At 37.0% G+C, this 26,582-nt stretch overlaps 2 protein-coding genes across 7 annotated transcripts in view; one reads left to right on the top strand and one right to left on the bottom strand.

Moving 5' to 3' along the window:
* Nucleotides 1–1,678: 1,678 nt before the first annotated feature.
* LOC119660462 (heterogeneous nuclear ribonucleoprotein K) lies at nt 1,679–25,457 on the bottom strand. Of its 5 annotated transcripts, none has more exons than XM_038069024.1 (10): nt 25,266–25,457; nt 13,502–13,615; nt 13,315–13,371; nt 11,792–11,835; nt 10,168–10,240; nt 9,396–9,491; nt 3,964–4,095; nt 3,158–3,889; nt 2,901–3,070; nt 1,679–2,021 (listed from the first exon to the last, which is right to left on the bottom strand). In XM_038069024.1, exons 2-10 carry the CDS (start codon nt 13,595–13,597, stop codon nt 1,994–1,996), a joined length of 1,428 nt encoding a protein of 475 aa, XP_037924952.1. In that variant the 5' UTR covers nt 13,598–13,615; nt 25,266–25,457; the 3' UTR covers nt 1,679–1,993. The 5 variants fall into 5 exon arrangements, with proteins under 5 accessions (XP_037924952.1, XP_037924954.1, XP_037924956.1 ...); XM_038069026.1 differs by lacking the exon at nt 25,266–25,457 and adding an exon at nt 14,580–14,735; XM_038069028.1 differs by lacking the exon at nt 25,266–25,457 and adding an exon at nt 14,596–14,619.
* A 130-nt stretch (nt 25,458–25,587) lies between these two features.
* The window catches only part of LOC119660475, an 89,469-nt gene continuing 88,474 nt past the window's right edge, over nt 25,588–26,582 (top strand). For both annotated transcript variants that reach the window (XR_005250430.1, XM_038069065.1), the window contains exons 1-3: nt 25,588–25,692; nt 25,827–26,083; nt 26,342–26,551. Coding sequence is in view for 1 of the 2 variants with exons in the window: in XM_038069065.1 (XP_037924993.1) it covers nt 25,983–26,083; nt 26,342–26,551 (311 nt within the window). In the remaining variant the exon portion in view is untranslated. The remainder of the gene's footprint in view (nt 25,693–25,826; nt 26,084–26,341; nt 26,552–26,582) is intronic.

Genomic DNA, 26,582 nt, shown 5'->3' with positions numbered 1-26,582 from the left:
TCATGCAATTGCCGTTTTATTATATAAGTTTGCTTGATAAATCTAGAAAATGGAACCATATGCAATGTGCATTCTGAGCCATCGTAGATTATCATTGAATTGAATGGGAAGTCAGAAAAGGATGTAGGAAATCAGGGCTTCGGTTGTGAACTTGCTGACTTTTTAGAACTCTACGGCTCCTTAAGAGTACCGAGCGTTTCACGTGGAATAATCTGATGAAATTTAAGAAGAATGAATCTTGAGGATAAAATAAAAATAAAATATAGTTGAATTTGAAATCCTCTCTAGCCTTTGTCCCGATCAGTAGCGGGGGCGGCTCGTCTGGATTGCTTGCAACATTCCTCTCGGTCATAGGCCTGATCCGTGAGGAGCCCAAGGGCTATCAAATGACCGTCTAGCGGATTCTATCTCCCTCGAAAGAGGTTACCCTGCGCTAAATGCACCTTCTATCGGAATGAACTTGGTACAAAGCTGGAATAATAATGTGAGTTGGAAATAAGTGTAAGAAAGAAGCAATGGATATGTGAGGAGGGGAGGTGAGGATAGATTATTTTGTGAAAATTTTAAATAAATTTTATCGAAAATGCTGAATCCTAGCAACACTCACAACTAAGGGTATAACCATTCAATGAAACTTTGTTTTCCAGCACTCAAATCCCAAAAAAAATATAATTTGAATCACCTCCCAGAAATATAAGGAATCTTTAGATAAGATTACCTTCAACACATACCCGCGGGCTGACATGTAATCTTAAGATCCAGCATTCGGAAAGTGACGGAATTGATGCAAATGACGCAATTCAATTTAGACGATTTTGGGGATTGCATATTAAGGCTGCTACGAGAATTGGCCAAAAGGCAATATTTGCAGTGCTTACAAAAATTTTAAAAAAGGGTAAACACCCCCAAACCTAAGAAGTGGTAAACTTCATTTTTTTGCAAGAATTTTGTTCGGCTAATGTAAGTTCACCGTCTACTTGTTTTTAAAGAAATATTAGCGCTAAGGGCAAGCTCTACAACAATTTGTAGTGTCGAAGTTCCTAACGAAGGTGGCTTATGCACGTCCCAAGCAGAAGGTGACAAAAAACTAGTCGCAGCTTATTGAAAAAAGATCATCAGACATTTTTAACCCCCAGAAATCCCATACGGTAGTTCAAGGGCAAATCCTGGAATATATCATGTTGAACATGACCCATGCTTGCCTCCATATGTATCAGACTTACACCTTGTAATTTGATCCATAAACCAAGGCTAATTAATCTTCGTAACTTAGATTTCAAGTTCTCCGGGAAAAGTAACCGCATCTCTTTCTGAGAGGTATAGGAAATTATCATAATTGCGTAGGAGAGAAATCCCCAGCAAATGGAAAGGCATGACAAAATGTAACCTAAAGTTCACCAGGACAGTGCATCCCGTCCTTCAACTGCTCGAGCGTCCACTAATCCTCCCACCCCCATCGACGATTACTAGCTTTCCGCTCTCAACGATCTGCTTCGGGGACAGAAATTGGGAGATCATAATGGGGTAGAAAAACATCGAGAACCTCCATCAGAACATCGCAGCCACTCCAAAAACGAGGGGAGCTTACCGTTGTCTGCTCTGCCACAACTTCATCTACATGTACTCAATTGCATAAATCCTTCCTATAAACATAACTTCTAATTTAAAACACAAAAACTCCATAAGAATTGGATTTTCTTACTTTATTGATACATGTTGTTCACTAATGATAAAAAAAACTCATTTTTACAGGTAAATTTTCACACAAATTTGTTTACAGCATAATAATCCGAGGAAAATTGTTTGCTTAATCATCTACTTTTGTGAAAAGTTTCACCGGAAAAAACAACAAACGATGGGCATTCATAAAGCGATGGATTTGAATTTGATTTTAAATGACTATTACATATGTTTTGTAAACGCACACCATTGGTTGTCCTTTCTTCCTTGTTAGACAATAAACAAGGAGTCAACTTAAAACGTAGGGGTTAATTTAAAATTTGTTGCGATTTTCGCGAACACTGAAACGAAGAAATAGAAAGAAAATACAAATTAATTTTATGCATAAATCGTTTAGTAATTTTTATGTAAGATGCTGTTGATTAGAATATAGTAGAATAGAATCCTTTTTTTCATTTTAAAAATAGAATCGAGGACCCTAGTTTAGGTTTTTTTCGTCTGGTTCCATCAATAAAGTAAAACACACACAATGCCATTAAGGATATTTTAGTTCCTTGTTCAAAATTGTAATTATGTAGAGTTAATGTCCATTTTGACTTTCCGTCGATTATCGTACAGTATACACCAGAAAAATGTTTATGTCATGAAGATAAAATTGTTAGGAGAAAATGAAGTTGTTATTTCATTATTGTAAGTATGCACCACCAGCAAGCCGTAGAAAGAAGCATACATTGTAGAAAGACAAGCGATTTTTTGTTCATTTCGTAAGCCAAACAACAAAATCACTAGTCTTCCATACAAAATATGCCAAGTTTTAATGTATATGAATGGGAGACAGTACCACATAAAAAATGACCAATTTCCATCTCATTATTAGATATGTAATATAGATATATACACCACAAATGCACGCACACACATACGACACATGGAAAAGAAATCAAAATAATAGTATAAACGAACACTGCCACCAGATGCATTCACGGTAGTTATTCCAGTCTAGCAGAAGCGTTATTTTTTTAGATTGTTCTTATGTTAATTATATTTGTAATCCTGGTCGTTAATGAGTTTCTTATGTGTATTATTAGTCCAATCAAATGAATATGTAATAATGTCCCTAGTAAGTTGATTAATATAATTCACCATGGGTTGTGAATAATTCGTCATAAATTAGGGGGAAACAAATAGGGAGAAAACGGGAGAATGAAATGTATACCAACCTTTGCTGAAGTAGATACTGCGCCATTTGTATCTGCTTTGGATTGCCAGATATTGTAATGATGCGGTCATTCGATCCGGGCAACGGTTCGTCAATGGTGATGTACGCACCGGATTCATTACGAATGCGTCGGATTCGATTGCCAGCTTTACCAATGATAGCACCAGCCAACTGCAAATAGGAGGAATAAAATCAGTTTATTGGTTGTTGACCTGAAATTGTTTTCTACAGTTGCTCTGTTAATTACTATGAACTTACATCTTTAGGGATTGAAACTTGTGTACTGTTGTCTCCACCGCCGCCGCCACCACCACCAGAGTTGCCACCATTCATGCCGCCACCGCGGCCACCGAATCCACCGCCCATGTTTCCTCCTCCCATATTATTCCCCAAATTGCTTCCATATCCTCCTGATCCATTGCCCGCTCCACCACCAAAGTTGCCACCTCCATAATTGCCACCACCTGACCCATATCCACCACTTCCGCCGCCTGGTCCGAAGCTACCACCGCCTGCACCAAAATTACCGCCTCCACTGCCGCCACCGGAGCCGAAGTTTCCGGATCCACCTCCAGGCCCGAAGTTGCCACCACCACCGGAGCCAAAGTTGCCACCACTGGATCCATAATTGCTGCCACCTCCCGATCCAAAGTTGCCACCGCCTCCACCGAATCCAGACCCATTGTTGAAACCACCACCGCTTCCTCCGCCACTACCAAAGTTGTTGGGACCATTATTCAAATTATTGTTGGCCCATGGATTTATGTATTCGCGATCGTTTCTTCGACCACCGCTCCGGCTGCGATCATCACGTCGATCACCTCCGCGGTCATTGAATCGATCCCCACGGCGATCAAATCTTGACTGCCGATCACGGAAGTTTCCACCACCTCCATTTTGACGACCTTCACCATAGCCCCCGTACTCATCGGCAAACATTTCATCGAAATTGACTGGATCATAGTTGTGAATAGCCCCTTTAATAGGCGTCTAAAATCAAGAAAATTGTGAGGTTTAACATTTCTAAATCTAATCAAGCTAAATATTTAAGGAATATAACCTACCTCTCGGGTCAAATCCAAAACTTCACGAACAGCTTCTACACACTGATCTGCCTTACCAATCACTTGCACTATACGGTCGGTACTCTGCGGTGCAACATTGGAGAACACCTTCAAGATGCGGCAGCCAATTTTCTACGGAAAACACCAAATATAAACACATGTAAATTGAAACGTATTTTCAGAAGCTAAATAAATGTAAGAAAATAAATATATTTCCCAAAATAATCAACATGAATGGAAGTTATAGACAATGTATTTCCGTCTTCATTTCCTTCAGAAAGACTTGGCAGTTTTACATTTCTGTCAACTGAAATCTCATGTTTCACGCTGAAAGCCAAATAGGTTACCTATTGCCGCTCTTCCTTCACTTAAAAGATAGCTTCTGAGTAATCTCCAACAGGAACTTAGGATACATGATCTGTAGATGTCTTTATCCTCGAATAAGCAATAGATTTATGTTCGCCTCTGCAGAGTTGCAGAGAGTAATTACGTAAACGAAATCATATCTAATAGGTTGTTCATCGACCTAGGAATCGATGGTCTGCATGTCAGCGTACACGTAAAGCAACGAACTCGAAAGACGACCACAACCGATTTAAATTAGCTTCCATCCAACGAACGACATAAGGTTCAAATGGAATATTAATAAACGGCACCAAATGCTCAATATGTCGTATATATATGTATAACCGAGCCGCTCAAATTATACATTATTATCTCGTTTCCTAATCTCCCAGCGTTCAGCCTACCTGTTTTTCAAGAGTGCTTCTCTTTACTACATGCTACATTGCAATTTACTGCGGCCAGAACAGGATGTACAAAAGAAACACGAGAAATATTTCATGCAAAAAAACAAAACAAGTCCCTGCTGTGCAGCTGACATTTTAGTTCATCTTGTCTCACAGTGAACGTGCAAGCAGCCGTCATTATTCTTAGAAAATCGACGACCGAATTGGACGGTTCGGTCCTTTTCCACGTTTTTTTTTAAAAGAAAAAAATTTGAAAATTGGAATACAGTGTTGATGGTGAGGATGCCTGTTTTCATTGGTTGGCCTAATATTGAGTTGGAAAGGTAGGTAAGAAGTTGTGGAGCCGCACTTACATGAAAGCGTAGCCACACATTTGTAAATTTGCCTACACCAAGATGATAGGCATAATCTGTTGATGAAGCCACACCATAATAGTAGAACCAAATACAATTCATCGATGTGACATGTGCGCCCAGCGACTACAAAAAGTGAAAATCTGTGTAGATAAGAAAGATAAAACTATTGGCCCAGATGGAAACATTAATCCAGTCATATCCGAAAATGTCCTATCTCTAAAAGTTTCGGACGTTGGAGATAGATTTCCTTTTCATGACAACAATAGTCTTGGGCTTGTTAGTTTGTCCTTATTTATTTGAAGAGGGTTAAAGCAGAGCGTACGTATAGAAGCGAAAGCAACAGAGTACATGAAAAAAATAATATAGTTGAGTAAATTCTTGTCGCAAACTAGTAAGAAATGAAAATTCCATGAATTTGTCATATTCTCAACATGACTGACATGTTTCGTACATTATTACACTTATCCTCACGAAATTTTCAATTACGAGTTGCATAAACGACTATGTGAGTTAAATTTTAATTGCGGACATGAAAACCTTATTTTTATTGTGTTCATCCTGTAGAAGGCAGTAAGGGAAGATCTCCTTAGAATGCACAAATTGAAATTGTTTTAATATACCTTTCACTCGATGATCATTGCTTTATAGTATGTTTTCATATTTTGGTCGCACATATATCCACGACCGGAAATGAGGCATTTTTAAAAACTCCCGTCTAGTAATATTATTGATATCCGAACTATCGATTTGTGGAATATAATTTCGGGGAAATTTCATTATATTCATAATTATAAGCTTGGTAGAGATCATGCACATTTATTAAAAGAAAATGCACAATTACAGTGAAAACACCGCCTCCATATATGAAATAAATACCCAACACACTTTTCTGCACTTCACATAAAGAAATTTAACTTCGGCAAGGTATGGCATGTAAAAATACACTGAAACGACGTTTTCTAAACAATATGAAACATCCGGCATTAAGTACGCTTGCGTCTCCTCTCCCCTCTCCTCTTGTCGACTGGTTTTTCTCTTTTCTCTTGTATGGAACGAGAGAAAGGACAAAAACTTGAATAGTACTCGGCAGTCTGTGGATATATGCTCTGTAATATGCTTGAATTGCGTTCCTGTGTATGAGATACGATTTGCCGCTTTGGCATATTGACGGTATCCGAACTAGTTGCTCCGGAGCTTACTAAGAGCCGGAGATAATACTATGGAGAGATCCTCTGGCGTATTCTTAAACTCACCTCTCTTTACTTGCTTGTATAGATATCCTCATTTTTAGCTTATTCAACCTAAACGACAGCGATATATCCGATGCCTATTTTACCCCCAGCTACACAATAATTTCACCAAAAACCGGAACCAGCTCACATATGGCTGTTCATTTCATTACATCTTTCCTGTCTGCCTGATAAATATGTATGTACAGGGGCACTGAAGACTGAATGCGTGATACATTCATGTACTTGAAATTTAGGCAGAGTTTATATCTCGTAATACAACGAGCATTGCTTCGTGCTAAGAAAGGATGCCTTCTGTACTGCAGATGAAGTGGAGTCATGTGATTGCTTCGAGGCAAGCAACAGGCAAAGGTATATGCACAAAATTCAAATGGAAGTAATCAAGTGTTTAGGACTGTTGAGCACAAGAGACGCTACGAAATGATGCCTATCAGCAGTTTCAAGTAGTCTATCCATTCACAAAATCATCTTTCTCTACTCCCCAGCCATAGTGTGGCTAACACGAGCAATTGCCTCCCGTGTCCTTTCCTTGCACAAAATCTGCGTCTGTTGGCACGACAGCTGGAACTAACCGGTGCATTTTGGGAGCGAGGAAAACGTATAGAAGGTCAGAAGATGAAGATTGAAATTTTCGTACTCGTACGTTCTTTCTTGCACATTTTACTTATTGTGTATCCGTTCTATTTTTTATTTGTAATTATCTTCCTACTTCTCGACAATTCGGTATGTACTCTAAAGTTGAGGATGTGAATATTTTATAAAAAAAAAAAGACCTCACTTCATTTCGACAACTTATCTCTGACAGGTTGTCCATCAAAAAGGAAATTACAAAAAGGGGCCGGAAACGACAAAATCGGAAAATACGAGTGGTGATATTTGTGTTGGGACAGAAAGTGTCTCCAATTCAGGTGAACGAACGAATGAGGGGGTAGGTGGCATGGAGTGCGATGAAGCATACTTTTGTAAATCTAATAAAGTGCACTCAAGTAAATTGTCGACCTAATAACTTGGAATATTGAAATGAAGGAGTTAGTATAATTATGAAGTAGGACTTAAGGATAATGAATGATGCCTGACGATTAATGTGATTGAACATAAAGCATATGAATACGCAACAGGTTTCCTCGAAATATCCAATATAGCATACATATGATTGTATTGTACATTGTTGTTGCCTATTTTCATTTCATTGGAATTAAACCGACCAAGTGAAAACATTTTCATGATTTTTGATACAACAAATTTTAAATAGATCAACTGTAACAGAATAACTAGCGATTCAGTTTTGCCTTCAGAAGCAAATGATCCAAAGTCATAAGATCATACCTACTTCCTAAAAATTTCAATCATTTTAAGACTTCATGAGGCAAAGCATAAAATAGAAGCAATTGTCTTATGGATACGCAGCGTTTAGGCCAGATTGACCAGGTTCGCAATATCTTTCGATTGGTGAATTTGAATTTGCAAGAAAATTATATGACTCCACAACCCAATATGGAATCGCACATCTGCCGTTTATTAAAAAATGTCGGGTGTTTTGGAAAGTGAAAGAAGAAAATCACATCCTCTGAATAAGTAGTGAACTCGGGGCGAACATTTTATTTTGCACTTCACGGGCAACTGATATCTCAAGGCAATTGCAGGATAAATTTCAATTGACATGGAAGCAAAAATTGTCAGAAGAAATTTTCTATGCACATATGATTTTTGTACAACTTAACCCTGTTCAATTACTACATAACTAACACACTCATTCCTGCATTTAAATTTATCTGTGTTTTTATGAAAACTGTGTAGTAAGAAATGCTACCAATAAACTTAAAAAAATCAGATTCAATTAGGAAAACACATTCATTAGAAATGTTTAGAAAATCCTCTGAGCATTAAAAACAAAAATACTTGACGGCCATGTTTCATGACTTCACTCCGCTCTGTGAGCTTTTCAAAAAGGAAAACGCATATATTCTCAATTCATGTCAATAATTTCCTTCTCATCCCACCATACCGCACAAATCCTCTTCGCTTATCGTGCCTACACAAACAGTCAACTGCCAGGCTAAATGACCAGTGGAATCAGCCATGAACAAGGCATCAGGTAGTAGCACGGCATCGACAGCACATACAACCATCAAAAAAATACCTCCTTGAATTTGACATGGCAAAAGTTGTCATTGGTAACAAATTACTGGTAAGTATCGATCAATAAAATATCAATAAGGGAACACACAATATAAAAAAGTACAGTGAAGTGGAAAATGCACAAAGTCGTGTTTGACTACACAACCGAAAGTCTTCTTTTATCGAATAGGGACGGCGGTTAAAGTGGGCTATCAGGGGATGGAGTAAAATTCAAGTAAATATAAAAAACCTGCACAGTCATTTGGCGTTTGAATAAAAGCTGTAATGGTATTGGATGTTATGTGGCGACTTCTAGCTAATGGCTATCGTAATTTCTTATAGTTACTGCTAAGGGAGTTACCAATTTCATTGGTGGTGAATAATTTCTTTTTTAAGCGACTAAAGTACTTCAATGAAGTGGACCAGATAATCTTTTGATTCTAATATTTCAAATTTTGACAAGAACAAGCATCCCAGAAAAGCAGAAAGGAAACTATCTGTTTTCAAAATTCATCAGGTGCAAAGTTTTGGCAACACTTGCTTCTATAGAACCTGAAATATATTCATTGTTACTGCGTGCTTATTTAGACTAACTCACGGTTAATAAGGTTTTGCATTTTTGAACATTATCAGTGTTCATACAACAGTATGCCAGGTATGTTATTATCTTAGTGATATACATAATTATGGTTAATTACTATCCCCAAAGAAAAATCGGTCGAGGTGGAATAGAAGTGAATTACAGCGAAACAGTTTTTGACCCCACTACACTTGTGCATTAAACTAAACAATTGCTATCTATCTTTCTAAACAGTGTATGCAGTATTTGAGATAGTTTTAAACACAAGTTTCCGAGTAAGCTACCCTGAAAATGCTTAGGTACATGGCAAATTGAATTTTTCAATACTACTCCTAATAAAACAGACAGATTGTAAAAAAATCACAACTGGTGTACTTACATCTCGGATCTCCTTAATTTTTGCACCGCCTTTTCCAATCACACATCCAGCTAAGCTTTGGTGGATTAACATACGAACATCAACTTCATCATCACGCTGTAATGATAAATAACATGGATCATATTAACTCCAAAGGAAACTTGTACGGGGTAGGACATAGTATGTCTGAAAAACTATTACCGTCCGCTTTTATGTATTCTCGCCAATGCAAGGGTTGTTCTTATTTTAACTGCAGTAAACGTATGTACGCATAACTTTGCGGTCATACACTACATTTGTATCGTACAACTACACCGCAAATGGTTATAAAATTTTAAAATGGATAATTACATAAATGCAAGAGACACGCAACGAAAATTTACCCAAACGTCCTGCCTGCTTTTGGAACATTAAAAATTGCTGATGGCATGGACAAACCAATAGAATAGCTGACAATTCAAACGAACCCTATGAATGTATAGACATTTCCCGTTCGTATAATTATGCTACTTTTCTCGATAAAACTTCAATGGACATAGAAAAACGATTGAATTATTATTTGGGAAGTTCTTTATGATTAAAACTCTACATTTTGTAATGAGCTATTTTGTATTTGAGTCGACCAACATATTTTTAATTTATGGCTGACAAAAAGGGAGAGAATAATGGACCAAATGTCAGCGATTCTCTATACGTTTGCAGTGTCGAAATGCCGTGGTAAGAGTACATAAGCTTGGAAACTTCAAACCAATAGATACACCTGAAATCTATGATATAATGAAATTCAACATACCTCCTCAAAATATTTCAGCATCTCGCTGACGATGCTGATAACCGATTCAGGATCGGAAGAAATGAGGATCGTGCTGGAATAAAAGTGTTTTGTTAATAAATGATTCTTAAACTGATGTTCACAATACAATAAGCATTTGTTTTCTATCAATATCTTCAGCAAAACTCTCGGAAATTTTTAATTAACATTTTTCAAGATATTATAGAAAACAATTTTCAAACGATACAAGTTGAGTTATATTTTTTTAAGTCTTAGTGATAGTAATTTTAGTGACCTTCATCCGTATATTGATAAATTTAGCAAAAGAAAACTAGCTAAGTTGGTTTTAATATGCATATTTGTCACCGATTTGTTTCTTTGGGTTATGATGTAATAATTTTTAGATACAAGTGCAATATACAATATGACAAATCGTCCATATGCAGATGATAAAGAAATTGCTCGGTCCCATTTGTTTCGGATTAAGAGAAATAGAGATTACGAGATGGGGTAGGGTAAATTTGACTTCAGTGGGCAAGGGAGAATTTGTGATGAGAGGTTTTCAGACTTATGACAAGAGATATAGTGCAGGAGCATCTACCCAGCAAGTATAATTTCAGACAATTATACTCCTTTCATAGGTAGATAAAATCGAGGGGAATTATTTGAGAAATCTAAAAAAGTAGGACAGTAATTTTTGCTGGTTTTTCTGAACAGGCAAAGGCTTATTGAAGTCGTATGACTAACCAAATGGACAGTCGTTCCAGCTCGAATTAACAATTACCGCGATTCAGTGATAGATGAGGATGAATGAGATTTCTTAGTGTGAGATGAGAGGCATCGCGCAGACAGCAGACTGAGATCGAGCATTTCCTTCATAGACATATAGACGAACTCCACCGAACTTTACGGTACGATTATTTAGTGACAATGTTACTTTAACCGATCTCCCTACAATCTAATTGCGTTCAGTTCAAAATGTGGACTGTTATCAATCGGAGTAGCAGTACATATCATGTTACAAGGATTATAAATTATGTTTTTAGTTCTCCCAATTCACAACTTTCCACATTTGCACTTATTAGTCGTAAAGGCATTGGATTTCACTACTGAGTACATGTTTTAGTACGATGTGTTAAGTATATCTCATATTGCATATATTATTACCAAACCCAAAGGTGTGATCAAATCTTAGCAAAAACATGACATTATCGTGAACATCGGACACATTTATCCTCATTTTCAATTTTGCTGGGGCTTCTAAGAGACACGGTAACAAATAAGTCCTGCGCTATGCCGATAAATACTCATCTAATTTTTTAATTTTTTTCTAGTATATGAAATTCTAACAACAATGATATTGAAGATAACTATGTTTAAACTGTTAAACAATTATTAAAAATAATGTCGAGAAATTATAAAATTTCAGAGAAAATTAAATCGATACATGATATCCATCACGTAAAAGTTCTACTTGTAACTCGTTATTATCAACAAATCCGTTTTAGAATGTTTTTAGGGCAAATCAAATAAACTTTCCAAGAAGTTTTTTTTTTATAAAAATATATGATAAAATACCAAAAACTAAATCATAAGACTTTCTCAAAAAAAGACAATTAAAAATAAATTTAAATATTGTGTTTACCGTTCGGGACCTTGGCAATCGTCGACAGACACAGTGGCTTTATACTGCAGATTTGGAGATCAGTTGATTTGGTTTTTTTATGAATTATTGGTCACGTAGAATTTGGTAGTTTGGTTGGTTGATTATCACATACATGGTTGGTTGGTTGGTCATTGTGGTGGTGGTTGGTTTTCGCATGGATGTCAATCAGTTGATAGTTTGATTTTAGTTTCAGGAGGGTGACGATAGTATTTTTATACAGAATCATTGAAGTGATCGATTTTTCAATTTCGTGGAAAAAGAGGTCAGTTGCAAGGCACACGATCACAAAATACAAAATTCCATTACGACGACATATTCATTTGATTTTCGTTATGTACATTTTCATTTCATTTTTTCAAAGTTTATAAGTTCGGAAATAAGCGGAAGTGATACATTGATTATTTGTTTATATCGAAAATCATCGCCGTAACAAATTTGTAATATGCCGTTTTTACAATAAATATATTTTTAAAAATGTTAATTTTGTTCATTAGGAATCAGTTTCAAATTAATAAACAAACAAGTTTTGGTAAATATTCACAAAGACAACATTTTGTATTTGATCGTGGTAGTGTCCAAATGGCCGTTTTAAAAAGGCGAATTTTCAATTTGTTCAAAAGTTGTCCCCAGATTGATGGAAGTAATCGATTTAATTTGAAGTTCGGTTCCCGGATTTGTTTTTATTTTGTTTTACGATTTCAATAATTATGGACATATGGAATGATTCAGGTACAGGTGGGCACAGGTACAGGTTACAATCATATTTTTCAAGCCCAGGTGATATCAGGATCATCGCACAGTTTTTTATACAATGTTATGTGCAGAGTTGAGAGCACGGCATGATTCAAGATTTCGATCAATCGGTATAACATCGTAGCAATGGTAATGGTAGGCAGACACACCACAGAGACATGGCAACCATTTTGCATAGCACCCAAAGGTAGTGGTGGTGGTGATTGGTAGTATTCAGTCGATTCATAGATCAGAGCAGGCACAGTATTGTATATATAAAGGGTATAAGAGAGAGAAAAATGCATTGATTTAGTTAATTTGAATTTCTTAAACTTCCTAAAATATTTCATATAAAAGCCTTAAAAATAGACGAGAGAGATTATGATTAATTTTCTAAAGTAAAAATTGTATTTGGCTTAATCATATAATTTACTCATTTTGCGACTCTTTAAAACGTGAAAATCTTTGTGACTAGAATGGAATACATATTTCTATGGCAATAAGAGAGTGGGAAAGATATTATGGTGGTAAGTTTGTTCATAATGTATAAAATAATAATTATTAATAAAGCAAATTTTAGCGAAAGGCATTTTCTTTTGCAATGTGTATTAAGGAAAAGAATCCCATCTTCTAATTGGCACATTAAAGTTTAATCAAGAGTTGGTAAACAAATAATAAAGAACTGTGAATCCAAACCTTTCTTTTTTCATTTTTAACTCTCATTGTCTATGCGCAGCAAATAAGCAATTGGAACAAATATTTAAACATACCTGAGATCTCATCTTTTGAATATGCTGGCCGCCTTTGCCGATTACAGCTCCAGCAATCTAGAATATTATACAGGAAAATCAGTTGAATTGCGAGCTGCTCTTCAATTAATAGCTAGCTTATATGAAAAATCCGCGGTGCATTTCGAACCAGATTCAATAAAAAACACACTATAAAATTTTTACTTACTCGGCTTGGGATTAAAAGACGAACGACATCATCATCAAGACGTTTCCTTTTCAAATCGTGGCTATCACCACCATTTCCCAAATTTTCACGTTTCATGTTGCTTCAACAGGTATTCTGTAAAAAAAAAAAAACGGTAATTTTAAATCTGAAGCCAAAGCAGAAACTATCCGATTTTAACAGAAAATCAATTCTTTATAAGAAGCTACCACTAAAATCTGAAACAACCGCCGCGAATCCTCGCTCAAATCGACTAATAACTTTTAATCGATCATCAAAGAAAAAATCATTGGCAATAATAAGTATACACTTTATAAATAATTCAATCAAGATTTCATTATGACTTCCTACATAATCTTCGGAATGTACAACAATTGCGGATCACCCTTTGTACAAATATGGAAACTCGATATGTAGTCTCGTGTGGTACAATTCTGTTTTTCGCTTTTTTTTATACAACACATTAAACTATCAACATTTGCAGCAACGAATGAATGGGTTGCGCGTGCGTGGCTTTTACAATGAGCACCCACGATTTATAAGATTACTCCACACTATATTTCCCAAGTATAATTGGAATAAGCCGGGCTTATTTATCATTGTTTCTGCAGATCGAGACTGTCTAATAAACATAAGAGCAAACTTTGACTAGCTTTACCATAAGATATAATTGATGGTGTGATTTGATCCAGCATTTGAAGTTAATCATGTTCATGATGAACGAATGTAATGTAGATCAGGTGTACTGATTCAATACAGGAATCGTATTCTAGGTAGGATGGGTTAGAGGAATATTCTGTCAGCACTTTTAATTGGATCCAAAGATGCCAGAAACGTACGAGTCCGAATGGTTTTCCTCGATAATATTAGATAACGAGAATATTAAGACCTACATGATCAGGAGCTCAGAATATTGCCATGTTAAGGAAAAGATCAAGAAAAATAATTCAAATTGAAATACTACAATATCAGATTACCCAAAATCCATGCTGCAGCCAAATCTTTCAATCTCGATAACAAATTGACAAATACGCAAAAGGTTCGTATTTATATGAAATATTGTTAACATTGCTCTACACACCTCTAAGTATCAATACCTCCAAATATCACAAAATTATTTCCAATCACTTTGTGGAAGAAAATCTTAACACTGAAACATCACTTTTCCCACAAATATTAAACTGCATGATTCTAAAAGATATGGAGGACGACTAATGAAAATTAGATTGGTCGCCTGACTTTATCTGATCGTAGTCTACAAAAGTGCTTTCTACTATCAGAACAGCTAGAAAACGTCAACTCCTAGAAAAAAGTGGGGATAGCGCATAGAAACTTGAATGCAAATAGACAATAGACAATACAGATAGTTAAGTTACCCCGTCCGGTCCTACGAGGGTATGTCCATACATCGATAATATCAATAGTTTCCTGTATGCTTCACTCGTTTCTAACGTGTATATAGACATGTATGTAGCGCATCAAGGCTATCTACTGAAATTCCGTTTGACCAGTAAAAAAGCCAGTAAGTGAAACTCCTCTTCACACTTTGCTTGCCCTTCCTCCTCTTACCAGTCTTTAGTTCGGACTATTTCAGCAGGCACCCATTTCCCCTTCAATAAGGGTTAGTGTTACTACCACAATTCCACGATTCCATGGGATGCAAACACCGGGAAAGGACAATTGGTATCCAATAGGAAACCGCCAAATGTACATGAAGAATTGAAAGCATATCGAGGGGGTAATTGACATTTTACCAGAAGGCCTATATCAAGGGGGCTTTAGACAAAATAATAAATATGACATACAAGGCATAGATGATAGTTAGTGAATAAGACAGAGGATTATAGTATACTTTACCTTCTAATATACGAAACCCCAAGCTATTCCATTTCAACATATGCATCTTAAGTTTTCTAATAAAATATTTACAGAGGCATATCAAACTTTTCTCACTGCAATAGTTTATTGTAGCCGATCTACCAATAGAATTATCGCTGGATGAACTTTTGCAAACTAAGGTAGGTTCACCATTTGCTAATATTCACATGTTTCATTATTCATCAAAATTTGATTTAAAGACTTGACACTAATCACAAGAAAGCTTTATCCATATCAATGACAATGTTCGTCAATATTTTAGCCAGCAGTCTTCGTTATTGAGGGCAGTGCTGGTGAGACCGACAGTTCCCATCCAGTTCATCAAACATTACTTCATTAAATATAAAACATGGGAATCCAAGTTTTGGAAGACACAGTATCATTACCAACTATCATTAAAATAATGCATCAGTGATATAGACACATGGACAAGGTGCTATTAGTACGAAAGAAAAAAGTATTCGACGGCAATGGAGAGTGTATAATGAACACACCACAGCAAGGATAATGAATATTATATATCATACAATACATGAACCTATATTCATATCCCGCACACATTTCAAACATAAAATATAGATGGGTAGGGCTGAGAAAAGAATAGCTCTATATGCTTTAGAAAAGACAAATGCAGGACAATGGGCGACGAGCTAGCGGTGAAACGCTACAAAACAGAGTATTCCCAATATTATTATTTCATCCAGATGCCTGGTCAAAACAATTCGTCACCAGGGCAACACAACGGTAGCCGGCGATTAAATTCCGATTAATATTTTACATGCTTTTCGAAAATTCTGTCAGGCCGTTTTTCTTTCTGGGAGTTTTAACAAAAGAAAGAAACGAGGATCATGCGAGTAACTATATCCTTTTAATTGTTCCCAGTTTTTAATACATATTTGAAGTTGATACTAAATTCACACTTCATGGGTGGATGATTTTGATTCAATTTATTCAGGACAGTTTGAAGTTTTTCATTTCACACATTTAGATTACATTATCAATTTTCAGCCATACATGCATGAAGAACAGTAGAAATTAAGGGAAATAAACATATTGTGTGTAAGTACTCCTCAAAGAAAACTGTTTTCTCATAAATATTTATATTTTTGTCAACAAAATCTAAAATTAGATCCTCGATTCTCTTGTTACGTCCTCTTTTCATGTGATGTCAATTCTTCATAGCTTCGCATCAGATTCCATGAGCATAAACTAAATCAATCGATTGGGCCAGATCGAACAATAGGTTTGACTACATTCTCAGAAATATTAAAAAATATTTTGGAATGACCCCTACCAAATCTCAATTTGCACAATTTCATAATTGCAATTCGTATAAAAGTATCTACTGAATGATTTTTTTAGACAATTGATTTTCTAACCCAGTCCTCTATTATTTCTAAATAAAAAATATTTTCTCACGAAAGATGAGGATAATGTCGCTTTCTCATTGCTCCCTTGGGTTCTACGTGTAGAAAAACTCAAACGGAATGCATTAAATATGTCGATGCGTAGCTTCCTTCACATTCGCTTTTATACGTGTCCTTCTGCGATCAAAAGCAATGTATACTACGCTCCATTTCTTTTTGTTGCCGCGGTTGATTTAATTCATTCCTTCTAAAGTCCACCAATTCAATGTGAACTCGCAGTGGACACACTCAACTAACACTACTTTCGACAAATACATACACACGGATAGAAAAAGTTAATAACTAATGTAGAAATCGCGTGCCACTGTGCCCATGAATTATTAAGAGATTTCGATTTTCTTCATTTTTTCCCATTCGTATTGGCTCTTTCACCGCCTCTATCTTCTGGTGCCTCCTGGTTTTATTCTCGGGTCCACAACACCTGTGCGTCGCGATAGACAAAACTTGGATATATCACACACAGGAGAATATTGTTATGAGTAAGGAAGGTAACCGTTGGAAATGGTATTCCCAACATATTGTGTATGTTACATAATTTCCAATGGGGTCCTCACAGCAATCATTTTTCTAGGTATGTACTAACTATTCACGTAGCCGACAAATGTTTAGCGTGCACTAAAACGCTTTTATAGAGGACGATATTAAAAAATATAATGCATCATCCATGAAAATGCGACTACTATTTTGACTGTCTCACACTACTTTATGAAAATATATAAACGTTCAGGTTCGCGGTAAATAGTTGACACAAAAGGTAAGGACACAGTTGATTTTCAATTGATATGTAATTCAGCGTAAATATCTGAGCACGTAGCATTCTCCCGTCTGAACATGAACTTCTGTGTTCGACAATTTCCAAAAACGATTTTTTGAGCAGCTTATTATGATTTATATTAAAATTTGACTAACATTTGCAATTGGAATAGAATGACCATTTTACTCATTGGATTATCTTATCAAGGCTGATAACAATTTAAGGTGAACATTCAATGAAATGCTTGCTCATTAGTAGAAATTTACTGAGTCGCAACTAATTCGAATCCATACAATTGACGCACTTTCTACAGAAAACTCCACACTTTTCATCTATCATTGTTGTCATTCTTTCAGCACTCACGCGTTTTATTCATAGCCTCATATACCAAAGAGCTTTGAAATGATGTCACCTATGTTCCACCTATTTTTATACACACACAGCGACCACCAAAATCTGCAAATCAATTGAGTACAATAGCACAAATGCAAAGAGCATCGTCAACCTTGTCAATAAAATCTTGCGAACAGCAGATTGCATATTTCTTCGATAATGTCGGCAGCATTAACCTTGAATTTTTAATGCAAACATTATGCACTCGCCGCAGATAGCTTAGCCAGTCGTGTAGTCTGCATTCCTATGAGACGATGCACGAAGTTTCCGAAGAATTCGCTAAGAAGTTGCTGGTAGCAAATATGAAGAAAAAACTAGTTTCCTATAAAATTAAAAGCATGAAGTTCAAACATTGGCTTCCAAATATCAATGTTAATGGAGAAACTTCTGCATTATTAATGAAACGATTATATTTGAAAAGCTGATGAAGATTGACGGACACCTTATAAAACAAAATAAAATAGTAAATATGAAATTTCTAAATAAACTTTGCAGTAGAAGTTATCTTCGGGCAAGCAAGAGAAAAGAAGGTAAAAGAGACACTCCGAGAAATTATAACTGTCTTGACAGTCATACGCACATCTGTGGTACCTTCAATAGGTAAAATTCACGCATCTCTGATATTCACTTAAAAATAACTCCAAACACAAGCTGGCTTACCAGGCGTTGTGAATGAGTTAATCTTGATGGCAAAAATATTACAACAAAAAAAAGCAGACAGGGATGATGTAATTATTTACTTTTCAAATTCAATAAGTAATAAGTAAACTTGGCCTGTTAAAGTCAAGTGCGGAATGTAAAAAGAGACTTACGAATGCCATCTAAATAAATAAAACAAATCCCAGGGTATACAGCTCTTTCAACCTGAGGGTCATACTTAAAAAAACATTCCTAGTGCGGACCGTGTTCAATGGCCAATGATTATTTGGCGACATTCGCTTTAACAGTTGTCACTGACCTTTTATATACACTCCGGCGAAAATCTTCTGCTTAGAAGAACTGATCCGACTGCAATCAGAAGCTTGATTCGTTTCATTCTTTCAGCTTTTATTCCATCTGATAGTGGAATCTGCCCATCTAGATTAATTTTGGTCAGAGTCGAGTCTTAAAATCATTGTTAAACGTTCAAGCCACGACTTTTGACAGCGGTCTTTAGGTAGATTTCTAGTGTCTTGGTATGTATGGTATATTAATCATCTCTCAGATTTAGAAGTTACTCAAATTTTGGCATCAGGGACCAGTTTATCTGCCTTCTCAGATTAACTGATAGGTAAATGAAAACTAAATAAGTTGTGGACAGAACCAGCAAGGTTCACGTAGAACAATTTGTGTAGTAGTCAAGGGCGTAACGAAAACCGTAGCAGAAAGAACCTAAAACGTACTATTTTCGTATAGAAGGTTGGTTTAAACTAGCACTTTGGCACTCGAGGATTCGAAATCAAAAAGTACCATATATGTATATTACACAATTAATCGTCAACGGTAGGTTAGAACCCTCTTCGCCGAGAGGTATACACATATGTGCGACATAAAGAAAACTTGTTCGCCATTCAAAAGAATTTCTTCAAAAACTGACTACATAGAAGAGTTCAAAAAACTACAAATGAAAAGATTCGAATTTTAGCGCAAACATGCAAAATTAATATATACGAACCAAGTCATCAAAAAACAATAGATAACATTATAAGCAAGGGAATGGCATTAAGGGTCGCTAGATGCCATATTTGTGAATGCTTATATGTCCCAAGTCGAGTGTCGATGAGTAAAGTAAGAAAGCATCCAATAGTCAATAAGCAAAAGCAGCGCTCTTGGCCTTGTAATCTAATAATGTCGAGCCCACCAAACTCTTGTCAATTAAAACTTTCACAGAAATGGTGCAAAAGCCTTATTGTGTGTAATACAAGTTTGTAACGGTTAAAATTCTACACAGATAATGTACAGAATCGGAAGCGGAAATTCCCCGTTATGCAAATACAGTGGAATCCCAATAATTCATATTTCCGGCTAATTCATACAAATTTTCCGAACCCCTGTATTTCCGATAATTCGTACAAAACCATCAGTCTCTTGACCATACGAATAATCAGAACTTTGCCGTCTTGTTATTCGAGGTTGTTTATGTAGATTACTGGGATGTTATTTATTTGTTCACTCTTCCCTAAATTGATGTTATATCAGCGGTAGCGATCTAAGCTACCGCCGATACTAGTCTCCAGGCCACAATGGATAAGACTTAACGCCAGTCAAATCAGGACTCAGTTAAGGCTTACTGAGAGTCTGACTCACTTGAGAATTCAACTTTAAGAGAAAGATATTCAAATTGGCACTGGAGCACATTGCTGGGAAAATCTCATCTATTGAGGCGGAATGATGAAATGGGACGTTTATAGCGAAACTGATGCATCTAAAATAGCATATGTAGTCATTCAGCTCAATCTATTATAGTCGATTGATTGATATAACAGGAACAAAATCGCCTTACTTAAAAACCCGACTAGAAGTAACAGATCCTGTGGATTGATAGAAATTTGGAATATTGTAAGATTACATTTGTTAACATTTATTACCATCTTACAGCATTTATCTGCCCTCTCCACTGATTGAACGCTTGAAAAATTCAAATCAGACTATCTACTCTCATTATTCACTCAGCCGAATATATTTTCAAATTTGAAACGAAATAATTTTCACTCATTTTCTTCGAAAAACACACTTTCTGTATCCCAACAAAATTTTTCTCGAAATAGTCGCAATTGACACTTTCCAGCTTTCTCAGAGATGTTGGTTACTCAGTTATAATCTGAAAGTTTACTATGAATTAGTAATGAAAATCGCACCTCTGCTTCCATTTCTTGTACATATTCAAATTAACATAATCATCGAAACTTTTAGGCTTTTATTCCAATATTTGACCATCCCAATAGTTCTCGATATTCTGTTCCACTAAATGGCCGACAGTGACTTTGAGTCAAGGGCACATGCAGTAGTTAATACGCACTAATCCTTTCAAGGATTAAGATTGAGTGTCTGATTAAATTCATCAAATTCGACGTTAAGATCTAACATCTAAATGTGACCAATTTTCAACATTAAATAGGTATAAAGTTGTTGCGGGTTGACTCGGCATATGATTTCGAAGTGCATATATGGAAGTATTAACCAGATCTTGTGCGATGTGAATCCATAATAAGAGCCAATTACTTCGTGGGGTCAGATTTACGCTGTTGATTTTGTGTAGTGGGTCTTGGTGAAATGTGCGAATGAAAACTTGGAAAAGAGTCATTGCAACACAATATACATCATATTTACATAACAGTTTTTATGAAAAGGGACCGAAGATCTGAAACAAATTTTTCAAACATAGAAATTGGCCATTTAAAATTTTATACGGGGATAAATCAGAACAGAAACGCCACTGAACTTAAAGAAAGACAATTAATGACCAAATTGACGTAATTATGACTGCTGGTGAGCTGCTTAATACCCTATGACAAATTATAGATTCTCCATAAACTTGAGAAATCAAACATATATATAGTATACTAGTCATGTTCGCAGTCCATAAAATTATCTCATCTCTGAGCGATTAACCTCTCCAATTACAGCCACTCGTTCCAGAATTAGATGGTCTGAATTCTTGCAAATACAGCAATCATTTGGTAACCTGTTTCAACCTATTCAATCGTCATTCCACTTGCTTCGAAGCAGTAAAAAATTGTTTTGACTAAATATGAATATACGACGCGCATACATATCGACGAGATGATCAGATTTATCGATCTGGTTTACCTTGATGCAAGCGCGATTCAACCACAATAGGTGCTAACATGAGCTCGATTGGTGACTTTGAACTTATGTAATGAAGTACACTAAACCATTATATTTGTAATGAAATGAGAAGAGCAGTAGAACTCACACTGGCGTCTTTTGCAGAAATATTTGCTTGTTGTTATAGCTCTCGTCTCTTCCCTTTTTTATCGAAGACATAAAGCACATATACATTCTCGAAATTGGAAAAAACAAAGAATTCCTTCTTAAAGTTGAATTTTTTTTACATTTCGTTGATAGAATATTTTTGGAACTAGTCGCCTTCATTTTCGGGACAATTTTCGAAGACCGCAACTTTCTAAAATTTCTAAAATATGTATTTTGATTAAAATAAGACTTTTCTCTTGTTCCTTATTTTCAATTGTGATATGAAAGCTAAAAAAAATATCAATCCATGAACTGTAGGCTATAACTCTCCGGGAACTAAGCCCCCGCGTACCAAGACCGTTGATGTGTGATGATAGCCGCACCCTATACGAGATGACATACTATTATCAGAACATTACGAATCTAGATGGGTGATTCGAAAAATTTCTCCCCTAATTTAAGGTGTTATGCAAACCATGCTCATTAGATAATTTGCAATCGGGGATAACTGGGAGTATTCAAGTTCAAAACAGAAGGTAAAGGAAAATTGACCACGACCGAAATGGTTAACCGATCCCTGGAGGTATTTAAAAAGCATCAAGTATTGTATCAATTGTAGATTCAATATCAAAGTGCACGTGCAAAAGATAAACCCGAAAATACTTCAGAGGACTGAGTGAATTACGAAGATTTGGAGACCAAAAGGACAAGAACGAGTTATATATTGGAGACCACGTGGCGGGAGAATTCGTGACAACGGGTGATTCCCCGGGAAACAACGTCCGGATCCCATCGGAGCGGAGTTTGTTCAAATGTGCAAGTTTTTAATTCCAGTTTGCACTGGAAACCAAAACGAATACAGTTTCAATATTGGAAATTACTCAGTGAGGTATAATTGATAACCGCAAATTAAATATTTAAGGAATTTTCAGGGAAATAAGATAAATACAAAGACATGTCGATTTCTCATAGGTTTACAGCAACTTAAAGACTTAAGTATTAATCATCTACCGAAGGCCTAGCAATTTCCATCAAAGCGGCTGAAGGAAGGAGGAAAACAGCGCGGTTATCTGACTTCTCGTCAAGTTTTCGGTATGCGATAAAGAGTCGCGAGCGAGTTTTCTTATGTAGGCATGATACTGCAAATGTTTCGTTTATATTTCAAGATTCCGATGGTAAAAATATAACAAACGAAAAATGGGATGCCTAGCATGACAATGCCCTGCCATCCCAATGAAAACTTGAAGCGATCCAAGTGTAAACAATAGACCCAGCGGAAGATGTGATAAACTACGCAAAATGCAAATTAATCACATTTTCAATTCTTTCAAAAGATATACTCTTCACTAACGAAGATACAATTGCCCTTGCCGTCTTTGTAGCCCCAAGATTGGCCTCTTTCACTCGTAGATGTGGGATACAAGTAGAAATTTGAATGATCACCGAAGCGTTACAAAGTTACATATTCTTCACATGTTGTAATCGAAGAAGCAATGCGTGGAGACGGAATTTCTCCATTTAGGCCTTTGCAGGGAAAATTCCGCTTCTTGACTTGTAAATTATTTTGCTGAGACAAACGATGTGAAACTATCAAAGCATAGTTAGGCGATCTAACTTCATGTAAAGGTGCAATGCGAAGGAATGCATGGAAGAAACCAAAAGGAAATTGAAATGAATGGAAGTTATTGCAATATGAGAGCGTATCCCCCGCTTCCCTGCTATCGAACTAAAAACCTTACCTTCATGGCAATATAAGCATAAATTTTTAGAACTGGATATTACATTGACCGTTTTTTCTGGCTCTATGCAGAAAAATGGACATAAATTTGGCAAGATTGAAGAAGAAATATTTTTCAAGGGTTAGTTCCAACAACCCGAGGCTAGATTCTCCTTCGAAGGACCCATGCGCTTTACAGAGGCCCCCAAAGATGAGAACACTTCACCTGTGCATCATGCACATACTAAAATGAAACCCAATCCCAAATAGAGGAATACGAATATTGAGCGATCCATAAGGCCATGAAACTCCTCTGTCCTCCACAAGAAGCTAAAGCTTGGAAATACCAGAGCTATGAAGTCGCACAGTTTAAATGAAAATTTACCAAGCGAAATTTGATAAAATGAAATGAGACAAAATTGCGTGTTGGGGACAATTCTCTGTGGAGGCATCTCACAATTCTACAAGATTGAAAACTTCAATGTTCCCGAAAGTTTCAAAATTGTCGACCATTACTTGAGATAGTGAACGTCAATACGAGCGCAATTACTCCCGCCAATTTGTCCATGGTTTTCAGAGTGTGGAGTTTGCGTAAATCGACCAAGTCGCTTTGGAATTTCATGACGAGAAACAAGACATTTGTACACAAGCTTGTCGTCCTCCGAACGTCAATGTACAGCACAGAAGGAAGAAGGTTGCAATGAAAGGTAACGAGAAACTCGCATTTTCACGGTCGAGTCCCATAAACTTATGAAGATGGATCCGGCTGAACTACGCTGATAGGCAGTGTGAGGAGATGCCGATGAAGAAACAAATAAAACCAGACTTGAAAAATACTTCAGTCGAAGTTTGCGTTCTCATAAACCCCATGACCTCGCGTCGACCGGAGAGTCGAGTGTATTCCGCATAACTGCAAAAACAACCACGCCGCCTGATAACATTGATTATTCCAGACAGGCTTGCGAGCGCACAACAGTGAATTCTCCGAATACATTTCGCCAAGCCACCACTTGATGAAAACATCTCAAACTGGTTTTCGGTACAAATGCCCACCGACAGCGTCCAACTTCGCGCGTAGCATGGACCGGAAAACCAGTAACCTGAGATCGCGTACCGGACGCCTCCCAAGTCAAGATCGCATTGTTTGCGGGTGTGTATCTCAAGCGAGAAGAAATTGCCAACCGGCAGGTGCGAGAGTTGCGGCTGCTTCTTCCCCGGGAGACGCCTATGATAAGGCTCGTTTTGCTTGCAGATTGCAAGGAGCCCCAAGTGTTGTGAAATCCGCAATTATCTTATCGAACTGAGGCCATTCAACTCAATTTACATTAGAATGCGCAGCGATCACGTTGGTAATCGCCCAGAAAATATTGCCGGGCGGAAGCCATACCAAGCGCATCGTGCACGCAAAGAAAAATGGAGCCGGTTCAATTGTGGAATTTCTGTTTAACGGCAAATGCTCATCCGCATGTGGCTATCCAGCACGAAAGGCGGTGTTTCGCCTGCCGCCAATGCAATTTTACCATCATTCAATGCAAAATCAGAACCCCATTGCTGTGGAGATATTCGCGCGCATACTCTGCTCGGCGGAGTACCAAACCCTCCGCTTAACAAAACGCCATTCCATACCAGAATGACACATCGTGAAAATCCCATGATTTCGTCTAATAAATCAAATCAACTCACCTTCTATTCACCAAATATAAACGTAGCTCTATGCACTTCACTAACTTAGTCCGCTTAACGATTTCCGCTCGTAATTCCACTTTATTTGTAAGGAAAAACACGATGACACCAGCGCACGGAGTAATCACAAATTGCAAATGGCGACAGTACCCACAACCACCACGATGCCCACAGCCAATTGAATAGAGATGAGCAAATGAACAATGAAAATCACTTTTCTGCGGATCGGGTTAGTGTGTTGGGAATAAATATCGTAACAAGCGAGGTACTAGGCGTGCACGAATACGGTATATTCAAAATGGCGCGTAGAAGATGACAGCACTGCCAAGGCGAAATTAATCTGTGTGAACTTGGAATTGTTCGGAAAATTTGTAATACAATCATCATTCTTTCTAAAATCTACTAATTTGCTAATTTCTTATGAACGGTAAGAATTCCGAGGATCAGTCACTGACAACGGAATGATCAGATTTGTGAAAGAACATTACACACTTTCCAATGGACTTTGAACGTACCTATTGTGTTCTGTTCACTACAATTTGAATATTCCCTCTATTACAGGATTTCAGCTGTAGTCGCTGTCCCTCCTTTTTTTGCTCGACGCGTGCGCTTTGTATTGTAGAGTAACGGTTTACCGCTTTGTGTAATTTTTGCTACGGTTTCCCGGGGACGCGATCGAAATTCCGGAAAAGTTGGCTTCTTCGCTTCTTGTCAAATATGGCTGAAGAATTAAGTGAAAATGGTACGAATTCGGAATACGGTGATCGGGTGAAGCAGGAGTTCTTCGAGATTTACAAAGAGATTGGTGAAAAAGTGAGGTTAGTTTCACTGACGCGAACATCTATGGAGGGAAGCATTCAACAGGTAGTTGCCTCCTGTGCAAATGGGCACATTAGGGTTTGCCTTTTGGTTCCCAGGCTGTGCTTTGGGCAATGTTTGTTTTATTTGAGCAGTGAATATTGCACATTTCCCGGCCTGGGAAACGGAAGGATTATCACCAAATTGAACCCTTATTTAGCGTTTACTTTTGTTCCCCGAGGATTCTGACCATTCCCGAAATCTCTTATATTCGACAGTGAAGAGACTTTTTCCGAGTTCTCGGACATTTTGAAGAGTGAAGAGGTTGTTGTCAAGATGGGTGAGGCGGTGGTGATGTTTAAAACGCTACTGGTTAGCAATCTTTGCAGAGGCTTGTCGCGGATGTGGACTACCCAGAATATTTCACAGAATCTTGAAGTGCTTGAGATCCTGAAAGACCGATTCAAAGACAGCAATGTGCCCCAATGGTAATTACTTTCGCATTCTCCACGGAATTGA

This window comes from Hermetia illucens, chromosome 6, assembly GCF_905115235.1.
Source record: "Hermetia illucens chromosome 6, iHerIll2.2.curated.20191125, whole genome shotgun sequence".
Taxonomy (NCBI): domain Eukaryota; kingdom Metazoa; phylum Arthropoda; class Insecta; order Diptera; family Stratiomyidae; genus Hermetia; species Hermetia illucens.
This window is presented reverse-complemented; position numbering and strand designations above follow the sequence as displayed.

Bases quoted from the DNA above. Each gene is read 5' to 3' on its own strand.
- LOC119660462 (XM_038069024.1), bottom strand. From the start codon at position 13,597: ATGAAACGTGAAAATTTGGGAAATGGTGGTGATAGCCACGATTTGAAA. The intron at 4,096-9,395 runs GTAAGTACACCA...TGTTTTCCGTAG, and splicing joins AAATTAAGGAGATCCGAGAT to AAAATTGGCTGCCGCATCTT. The intron at 3,890-3,963 runs GTAGGTTATATT...TCTTGATTTTAG, and splicing joins TTTTGGATTTGACCCGAGAG to ACGCCTATTAAAGGGGCTAT.